This window comes from Papaver somniferum, chromosome 8 (genome assembly GCF_003573695.1).
Source record: "Papaver somniferum cultivar HN1 chromosome 8, ASM357369v1, whole genome shotgun sequence".
Classification (NCBI taxonomy): Eukaryota; Viridiplantae; Streptophyta; class Magnoliopsida; order Ranunculales; family Papaveraceae; genus Papaver; species Papaver somniferum.
This window is the reverse complement of record NC_039365.1, coordinates 39,607,705-39,618,304: the sequence shown is the minus strand read 5'-3', so window position 1 is coordinate 39,618,304 and position 10,600 is coordinate 39,607,705. Positions and strand designations below refer to the sequence as shown.

General features: G+C 35.4%; 1 protein-coding gene and 1 non-coding gene across 2 annotated transcripts; both read right to left on the bottom strand.

The window, feature by feature from the left end:
• Positions 1 to 6,994: 6,994 nt before the first annotated feature.
• Positions 6,995 to 8,576, bottom strand: LOC113306666 (probable calcium-binding protein CML49). Its single transcript, XM_026555571.1, has 5 exons — positions 8,016 to 8,576; positions 7,844 to 7,890; positions 7,537 to 7,712; positions 7,400 to 7,418; positions 6,995 to 7,268 (listed from the first exon to the last, which is right to left on the bottom strand). Exons 1-5 carry the CDS (start codon positions 8,494 to 8,496, stop codon positions 7,164 to 7,166), a joined length of 828 nt encoding a protein of 275 aa, XP_026411356.1. The 5' UTR covers positions 8,497 to 8,576; the 3' UTR covers positions 6,995 to 7,163.
• A 725-nt stretch (positions 8,577 to 9,301) lies between these two features.
• Positions 9,302 to 9,375, bottom strand: TRNAN-GUU. Its single transcript has one exon. It is a non-coding gene; the product is annotated as a tRNA-Asn (tRNA).
• Between the last annotated feature and the right edge of the window lie 1,225 nt (positions 9,376 to 10,600).

The window sequence follows — 10,600 nt, the reverse complement described above, 5'->3', positions numbered from 1 at the left end:
GTCCATAATTATTTGAAAATATGAAACAGGATCAGAACTAGTAGAAAAAGAACCAATATTTGCATTGTTGTTGTTATTTGGAGGATGATAACGAAAGAAACACCTGCTAGCATAGTGACTTGTTTTTGCGAAAAGAAATTGACGCTGAATCTGCGAAAAATATGTTGGAAATCTCCTTGCAGAAGAACCACCACCAGAAGCAGGTGTGGAACCATTTTGATGTAACTATTTTTGAAATTAGGATTACCATTACCATTATTATTACCATTCTTGAATCTAGATCGATTTCCATTATGAGAAGAACCAGATCCATTTCCAGAAGAAGTATTTCGACTATAAAAGCCAGTCGTATTTTGAGTATCATTCATAATAGAAGAATCTGTTTCTTGATCAATGATCCACTGCTTATGAGTCACCAATCTAGCTTTCATTTCATATATGTAAATGGTGTATCACGATTTCGTGCAAAAATCACAAAACTCATAAAATCTCTCCCTAAACCATTCATAACGTGTGTCATAACTAACACATTCTCCTATAGCGGCTAAAGAATCATCATTGGTCTTGATGGTACGAAGATAATCAAGAATATATGGTGTTCATTTTCTATCATTACGCCATTGATTTCTTAACATGGATTTCCTAGCAAGAAATTGAGATCTTAATCTAGTTTTAAAAAATAACCATATTTCAGGAGCCGTAGTAAGACCAAGAATGTCACTTGAAATTGTTGAAGTAATTGTGGCTTTGATGCAGCCAGTAAAAAATCGATCTAACTTTCTCCAGTAGATCCATCTTGGATTAACAGTCAAGACGCCATCAATAAGAAGTTGTTCTGGTGGTGCAACATATTCTCCATCAACATAACTATAAAAATCAGTAGAGATCAGAATGGATTCAAACTGATCTCTCCATAGAAGATAATTGGTTGAATCTAATGTATGTGAAACAAAATTAGAAATATTGATGATAGGTAGAGCGAAATGTATATTAACAGATTCAGCAGTGGAAGTACTTGCAATATTGTTGTTGATTGAAGACCAAGGATTTTGAAAACTTTGTTGTTGTTGATTAGTCATGCTTCGAGTAGTAGGCATGAACGATTTCAAGAAATAATTGAAAAAAATTTAGGGTAAAATATTCGGATAGAAACGAGAATCTTGAACAAAAAATTTGATGAAGATGTTAAGAATTGGTAATCAATAGTTGAATAACGATTTGTAGATGATGAAGATAAGGATGTATCGAATGATTGATGAAAAATTTCAAGAAATTTGATTACAAGGATCAGTTCGCTCTGATACCATGAGAAAGTTTAGAGAGAGAACGATAATATTTTCTTACATATTAATAGAATATTCTTGGTACTGTTACAGGACTAACTGGACAGTATATAAAAAGAGTCGAACGATAGTCAATAGACAAGACCTTGACTCAGAGAGTCAACACAAGTCAACAATGACTTGACTAATATACTTAAACACTTATTTTCAATCTTTATAACCATGTCTAGCGTGAATGTTGGGGATGCTGACTTCTTGGCTTATTGCAGCCAACGACCAACTTTCAGTTTTGATGTTGATCCAAAAGAGACTCGATCTAACAACCAGGTACAATCTGGATTTGCTCGATGCTTTTATGTTTTTGCTGTTTTGATTATTTAATTTGAATTTGCTGACTATGGATGTTCACTGTTCTTGAATGGATTACGGAAGTTGATTTATTAACTTCATTTAATTCAATTTGAATTTGCTGTTCATTGGTCTTGATGATGTTCTTGGAATCCAACCGATTTTGCTATACGAATAAATGAGAATAAGTGTGAATTGCTATATTCCAAGAATTACTCCAAATTAGCAAGACACACTAGAAATATTATATACAAATTCCTCTAAAATAGTACTTGCATTGTCTTTTAATACTATTTTAGAGATGGAAGTTCGATTACATTAGCTATTGTTTTATTTATAACTAGAGCTGGCAATCCGAGCCAAAACCCGCGGGTTGGCCCGTCCCGTCCCGTGAAAATCCGCACCTGTCCCGGATCGTAACTAAACAAGACGGGCGCGGGTTGTATAATTAGTGGATTGTGAAGAAACGGGTTGGCCTGTCCCGTCCCGTGAAACCCGCGGGTAACCCGGCTCAGTTCACTAGGCCGCGTGTCACACAAACACAATGACACAACACACAATTAGCTGTTACGTGTCACAATATCTAGTTCCCTCAACCCTCATATAAAATCGAAAAAACCATAGGCCTTCATCTTCTTCTTCCTCTTTTTTTCTTCTTCCCTGCTGAGTCTCCTGACGGACAGAACTTTGTAACATAGTTTCCTGCAACTACCTAGATCTTCACCAAAATACAAAACTAGGCCTTCACAAACTTTGTAAAAAATCTAACCTCCTGACGGACAGAACAACAAATTGAAAAATCTGATTACTGAACAGTTACCGGAAAAAGTCGTCGTCCATCAAAGGAAGGTAGTACTTTGATCTAAAGATTAAAGGCTAGCAGGTAATCAGATTTTCCTATTTGTTTTCTTCTTTATTTTCTTCTTCCAGGAATCTAGGGTTTTACATAGGAATCCCAAGAAATCTTTAATATTCTTAGTACTGTTGTGATTGTGAAGAACTGAAGATCGGTAAACACTTCTTGAGTAGATATTTTCTTAATTTCATGATCGGTAAAAAAAAGGGTATTTTTGCTTGGATTTTTTATGTTGTTTTATATAAAATTAAAATTAAAATTTTAGTACAGTTTTTGATTCATTTAGTACAATTAAAATTCAGTTGTTCTTTTTCGAAGTATCATTCATATTACCAGCATTTTTCTACATTTAAACCAGTGTTGTAATTTTATCCTTTTTGTCTTGTAGATTGGAGTTCTAGTGAAATCTTTAAAATTTTCTTTAAGCAGTTTGGATAAGTGGATGTCCCCTAAGTCTGTAAGTACATTTTGTAAATTTAAATCAAATAAAATTTGACTTCTTTATCTTTTATGATAATTTTCATTCTTTTTGTAGTCTGTACACAATCATCATCTGATCGTGTGTTTGGGTTGCAGGGAAGAATACCATTGCTCTTTTTTCCAGCCCCGGGAGAAGTAGTACCTGAACCCCTTGGCCTTGTTCTCATTTTCACCTCGTGGAACTTCCCGTTAAGTAAGTGAAACTGCATATGTTTTTTATGTATTTTCTTGCCTCTCGGTCCAAAATTAATGAACTATCAATATCCGTCTGCATTATAATCACTTTGGCACATTTTATCATGTTTGGATGTTCATGGTAAAGCTCATAGCTGCAGCACATTGAGTCATTGAGTGTGTTTACAAATTATACTTGTATGATTAAAATGACAAAAGTATTTTTATGATTGTTTCATTACTCATTAGTATTCTTTACAGAGATTTAGGGGATTTAGGGGATCCTTTTCGCGTTTCTGAATGACTCTTTGACCTGTTCTTTGTGGCTCCATCCATTCCAGTATGTCAAGTGTACAAGAACAAGAGTTACAAGACCATTATAATGATGTTATGAGTAGTGATGGTGAGGATGATGATGTTGAGATGCTAGATTCTGTGAATGAGGATCCAACTGTTGGTTGTGCACCTGCCTGTCCTGCACCAGTTTCACGTGGAAAGAAAAATAAACTTAGATCCCAAGTTTGGGAATTTTTTAAACTTGTTAAATATAAAGATGGAACAAAGAAGGGAGTGTGCAAGGCTTGTAATGTAAGATATAAATATGAAAGCCAAAAAGGTGGAACCTCAGCCATGAAAAGGCATAAGTGACCTAACCGTCAGTCTATGGACGTAGGTCAGATGATATTATCTGCAAACAATGGCCAGTTGTCTACCCGCGTACGCAAAGTTGATCAGATGAAATTACGAGATCTGTTTTCAGCATTACTCATTGCAAGAAATGTTCCATTTGCTTTGGTGGAGTGGAAAGAATTTAGGGATATATGTACTTATTTAAATGAGGATGATAAACCAATATCAAGGAATACTGGGAAAGCCGATGTAGTAAAGAAACATAAAGCACAAAAAGAAGTTATTCGCAACAGATTGAAACTTGCTCCAGGTATGATTCAAAATTTCAAATCCTAATGACCCATATGTTTTGTTTATACTTTTATGTATGAGTAATTGATTAATATGATGTGCTAATGTGTGTGACTCACCCTTACAAGTAGGATATGTCTAACATCAGACATGTGGACTTCTGTAACAACTACTGGATATATAAGCTTAACTGTGCACTATCTTGATCAAGATTGGGCGTTGCAAAAGAAGCTTCTGAATTTCCGTCCTCTTCCACCACCTCATACAGGTAAAGCACTTACTTTCATTTCTTTATCTTCAATATAAATTCATGTTAACTTTTCTCCTTTCTACTACCTCAAAACAGGTGAACACCTTTCTGCTAAGTTATTTGCTATGATAGAAGATTGGGGAATTGAAGACAAGGTATCCAACATCACCTTGGATAATGCTGCAAATAACGGAGCTTGTGCTGGAATTATGAAGAGTAGACTTGTTGCAAAGAAGATCTTGTTGAACGATGGAAAATTCTTTCATGTGCGTTGTTGTGCTCATATCTTAGCTCTTATTGTAAAATAAAGACTTAAGAAGATTGATCCAGCCGTGCTTAAGATAAGAGCGTCAGTGAATTCCCTTAAAAAGTCCCAAGTAAGAAAACAAAAGTTCTTGGACATTGTTGATACTTTAGGAATGTCTGGAATAAAAAGGGGTATTCGTCAAGACGTAAAGACAAGGTGGGATTCCACTTCTATTCTGTTATAACTTATAAAGTTAGATAATTTTATTAATGTTTATTATATACTCACTGAATGTTTGTTTTATACAGGTGGAATTCAACTTATCTTATGTTAGATAGTTGTATCCTGTATAAGCCAGTTTTCTCTCATTTGAAGTTGGTAGATTCAGACTATGAAGACCGTCCAACTGATGAAGAATGAGAACAAATTGAAGTAGTCACAAAGTTTCTCAAGGTGTTTCATGATCTCATTAAGATATTTTCTGGTAGTAAGTATCCTACTTCCAATCTGTATTTTGAAAGAATTTGTCAAGTTCAGGTGTTACTAAAGAAAGAAAGTAGAAATGATATTGAATTCATTAGGAACATGGTAAAAGAGATGCAAGCAAAATTTGATAGTTATTGGAAGGAGTTGAGTCCTATATTGGCTATGGCAGTTGTGTTAGATCCTAGATCGAAAATGAATTTTGTGAAATTTACTTACTCCAAGTTGTATCCTGAGGTGAGAGAATTAGAACGTGAAGTTAATAAAGTGCGTAGTAATATGACATCACTTTTTAATGAGTATTACACCTTTTCAAGTTCAAGAGCTTCCAATAGTTGTGCAACTCAGAATTTGGGTATTCAAAATGGTGGGAATTCTGCTGCCGAAGAAGGGAGTGATTTTTTTCAGGTAATTTTAAAGCTTACTTAACTCTAATTCATGTTAGTGGTGCCCAGTTATATTGTGAAGATTTTAGTCTATTGAATTATTGCTTTTCATCTTAAAAACCTTGTAGTAGAATACTGTTTGTCTTTTGAATTACTGTCAACTGTGGATGTAGTATGTGATGGTGTTAGCTTGTTTCTAAGACTTTTAAGACTCATATATTCATAGTTCACTCACTTCTAGGTTGTTTCATGCAGGAATATGTTGCAACACAGGAACGTGGTGGTGATGTACTTACTGACTTGTCAGAGTTAGATGAATATCTTGGCGAGTCGTACAGGGGTTGTCTAAATTCACCACTCGACATCCTAAACTATTGGAAGAACCATGAACAACGATTTCCGGTACTTTCAAGAATTGCAGGGGATATTTTGTCAATTCCTATTTCAACTGTCGCTTCAGAATCTGCATTTAGCATTGGAGGAAGGGTAATTGATCGATTTCGCAGTTCCTTATTACCTGAAAATGCTGAGGCGTTGATAACAACTCGTGATTGGGAATATGGAATTGGTAAGAAAATCAGTAATATTTTTTTTAGTTGAATGTCTAAATCTTATATATAACATTGGTTGTTTTTATCCATGTAGGAAAAGAAGATATGGATGAGAACAATGGGATTATTGAAGAAGATGTATTAGGATTTGAACCTGATGCAGTGGAGGATGGGGCAGTGGAGGATGTGGAGGAAGTAAGTTCTTATGCGTCTAATTAGTATGCGTACTTCTTCAATATAAAGCGGGGTAATTATGCAAATTCCATGTTTTTTACTCGAATCTTTTCTTTTTTTGGTTTATTTTTTCTTGAAATTACAGATTCATATGAATAGTTGGAGCAACTCAAAGATAGACATGGAATATGAGAATCTTTTTTGGACAGACAGTTATTTATCACTTACCAGTGTCTCCAAATATTGCATAGAAAAGAGATTGGAGATGTTTTTTTGGACAGTTAACACTTTTTTTGATTAACCACACAATATATATTTTGTGCAGGAAGTGGTTATTAATATCTTTATTGTCGCACTTGGTGATACAAATTACAAACAATGGTATTGCTACAGTCTCGGAGGATTTTTTTCTTTGTTGAAAATATCATCATGAACTGATGAAGTACTGTAACTAAAGTATTAAACTACTAATGACTAGTATTTGTGTTCCTTTAATCCTTTAAATGCAAAAGTAGTTTAGTTTTGCAATTTTGAGTTTTTGAATCGAAATATCAAATGAATTAGATGAAATGATGAATGTTAAATTAAGTACTTAGGTTGGGAAGGAGCTTTAGATGGCCTGAATGTGGCCGGAAATAGCCCAGAAATCGATTTCTGGCGAGTTGACTCAACAAAAACCAGCTAACCCGTGAGTTCCCGTGAACCCGCAAGCTTTACCCAGGACGGGCGCGGGTTGGACAAATGACCACCCCTGAAGAATTTCAACCCGCAAGGTTAGGCTTGTATTAACCCGTAACCCGCGGGTTGGTCACAAGCCAGCCCCGCCCGTTTGCCAGCTCTATTTATAACAACTGCGAGTTTATTAACTCCAATACCACATTACACATACTACATAATTAAACCGGTAATCCTTTTGTCCAAGGAACCATGCAAGCAAATATTTCCTGACAATCATGGACATAACATTATACTACACAGGCATAACATTATTCAGAAGCACTTGTAACAACTTAGATCATTAAAAAGGGTAAAACTGTCGTCATGAATTCCTCGTATGTGAAAGTCACAGTTCCAGTACACGAAACATCATTTTCCTTGAACTTATCCGAGAGTCCCTGCATTGAGTTCATTTACTTAATTTACACTACAGTATAGGAAGAAATAGAAATGAACGAAAACATATACTATAAAAGACTCGTGTAAGTTTTTTTTTTTTTGGACATCAGGAATTAAAAGTAATCAGTACCTTGACAGTAAGGCAGCACCTGCAACGTCAAGAACAAAAACCCAAACAAATTTGTTAGTGAATAATCAAGAGAAACAATTATTAAAAAAAGAAGAGAAGGTTATCATAGAGTTAGATGAAGAAGGTAGGTAACATACTCTATGAAACTGTCATATTCAAGGCCCTTCTTTTTGTACCCAGTTTTATCATACTTCGCTATAAGCAAATTCATGATGGCTGGAGAAACCCTGAAACCAAGTGCTCCTAGAGCCCTCTGTAACTCAGAAGAATCAATTTTCCCACTTCGGTCCGTATCAAATCGTTGAAAAGTTGTCTGTAAACAACAGAAGTCACATTAGCAATGTTTTCCTTAATTAAGCATAGAGGTGATCTTTAAAATGTTCACGAATTATTCATAAGTGAATTGGTGCAAATATAATAGAGTTCTTGCGAGTTGCGACTTACCCTCCAACTCTGAAGACACTGATACACAGCAATGAATTCCCTTGGCCCTGCGTGCACCCACAAAGATTTACGTTTATATGCGTATAAAGGTGAAAGTAAATAATAAAGAGAGATGGACTGCAAATAAAGCAGCTGGGAGATAAAGGGCAAAGAAGAGTTGATCAGAACATACCTAACTGGCGAACCTTGGGATTATTAGTATGGAGATGCATCAGAAGATGAATAGTACGAAGACTAAAGCTTTGTTGAACAGAAGACAAAGCTCTTTGCAACTCCTTGTCATCAATGAATCCACTTCTGTCTTGATCAACCATTTGAAAACATTTCACAATTTCAGGATTAGTCCCTTTTGGGAAAGCGGATGGTAACATCCCTGCTGAGAAAGGACTCATCATTCCATGCTGTTGCTGCTGCTGATTATTATTAGTACGACCATAGCCGTTAGCATTGCAAGGGAATTGAACCTGCTGCAACTTAGCAGCAGGTTTGACACATTCTTCATCGTAGTAGTTGTGCTCAGAGATTTGTGGGTAAGATTGCAACTTATTACTGTAGTGCTGAGAACCATAATTGTCACTGAAATCCTCATGATCATATGGTTGAGCACCATAGTAAGCATGTTGCTGATGGGAAGAGTATGTTGCATAAGCCATTATATCTGAAGGACGAGAGGAAAGGTGTATATGCTATGGGGTTTTGAGTTTTGAGCGCTTGTGGAAATGAAGTCTACCAAGTGATGGGTTTTATAGTAACTGGGTGAAGATAAGTCTTTAAGATATTACGCTAGAATGCCATGCAATTTTGATGAACACGAATTTTTAATATAGCTTTCGGGTATGTGGAGTAGGCAATGTTCCAATAAACTTTCGGTATTTTCTTTTTTTCTGATGTGCAATCAGCATATGAACATCCTCCGTTTTACAAACCTTCCAGTAGGATCTAATGGCTCATCATGTTTTCAACTGGAATCAGAATTTTCTTTATATGCATACTAAGATGATAGAATGGAATAAGATTCTATCTGTTTATGATAACTGCATCTTTTTTCACTTTTTCTGGATAATCATTAGTGACTTTTTGCACAATCGTACCATATAATGGTGCGATTCAAGTGGTCAAGTGGATTGGGCGGAGTAAATCCCATAAAAAGAAATGTTACAAATGACATTGAACATCCTCCATAATGATAGATGTATCCTCACATTTCAAAAACAAAAACAGCAATCCAGAATCAACTGACATGGCCAAGGTGATATTGGCCACTAAGAGACCTAATTACGATGGGTTTCGCAGTTTGCAGTCACAATATTATGTTTCGTACAGCTAACACACGGCAATCAGGAAATTGCAAAAGGAATAAAGGATAGCTGAAAGCTAAGGTGATCAGTTGCTTAAGATATTTTTCCGTTTTCTTGATATGAAAGGCTCTCCTCAAAAAAGGAAATTCAAAAAAAACATCGCTAGAAACAGGGATTGAACCTGTGACCTTGTGGTTAACAGCCACACGCTCTAACCAGCTGAGCTATTCCAGCTTTGTTAATTCTGGACTGATCTTTAGAAATCTCATAAGCCAACTTTTTCTTTTATTACGGAAACTATCACAGGTACATAGGGCATGTTCAGTAGGGGCGAGCATTTGGCCCGTGATCCGTGGATCCAACAAGGACCAACCGTATTTTTGCGGATGAAAATGGATTGGACGTGGATGGGAATTTTGGAATCCAACGGATTACAGAAATCCGTTGGACATCCATAACCATTAGATTAAAGACATTTATATAGTTTTTAGAAAATATACAAATAGTTTAGGGATTCTCAAGGTGTTTACTTGGAGTGTTGTCCATGGTACTTTTATATTTATATTTATATACATACGTAGAATGTGTAGGTTCTATAAAAAGTCGTCTATGTTGTCTTTATTTCTTCACTATAGACTTTAACTAAAACAAATCTATTGGATTATCCATACCTAATCCGTCCGTCCGTACATCATTGGATTCAAATTCGTTGGATGTTGGATTGGATGCGGAAGCCAAATTTGAAATTCGTAATTAATTGGATTGGAAGCGGATGAGGTAAAAACCGGCCCATACTGACCCATGTCCACCCTACTGCTCGGTACGATTTTTAGAAACAATATCCAAAAATAGTTTTCTACTATTTTAAAAACATACCCTTTTTTCTTATTTTCATTTTTTAAAGCTATTTGGTAGGAAATTTAAAAATTGTTTTGAAAACAAAGGAAAATTAACTAAACTAGATCAAATTTAAAAATTCGTCGAGATAATGATAAAAACAATTCTTGCACATGCAACTTTTTCCGCAAAATCTTATTTCGTTCTGAAAAGAAGAAGAACAAATTAAAAACACAAAAAACGATTATTTATCATCTTCATTTTATTGTTTTTAAAAACAATAGAGAACAAATGAAAAATGTTTTCCGAAAATAACTCTCCAAACACATTTCTTTCCTGTGTTTTTGTTTTTTCTGTTTTTAAAATTCATACCAAAGACATACGGCTTTATATATTCATGGTTTACCAAAATTTCTCGTTACTTTCTGCCATTGCATATAATCACTTAGGGTGCGTTTGGCACGGAGGTAGTTGAGGGTGGAATTCATTCAACAGGAGGAGTCAAGGGTGGAGTTGAACTCTAATGGTGTTTGACATGCATGGAATTGAAATTCTAAGGGGTTGAAATTCCGTCCTTCAGTGGAAAATCAAATGACACATCCTCCCATTGAATTTGAAATTC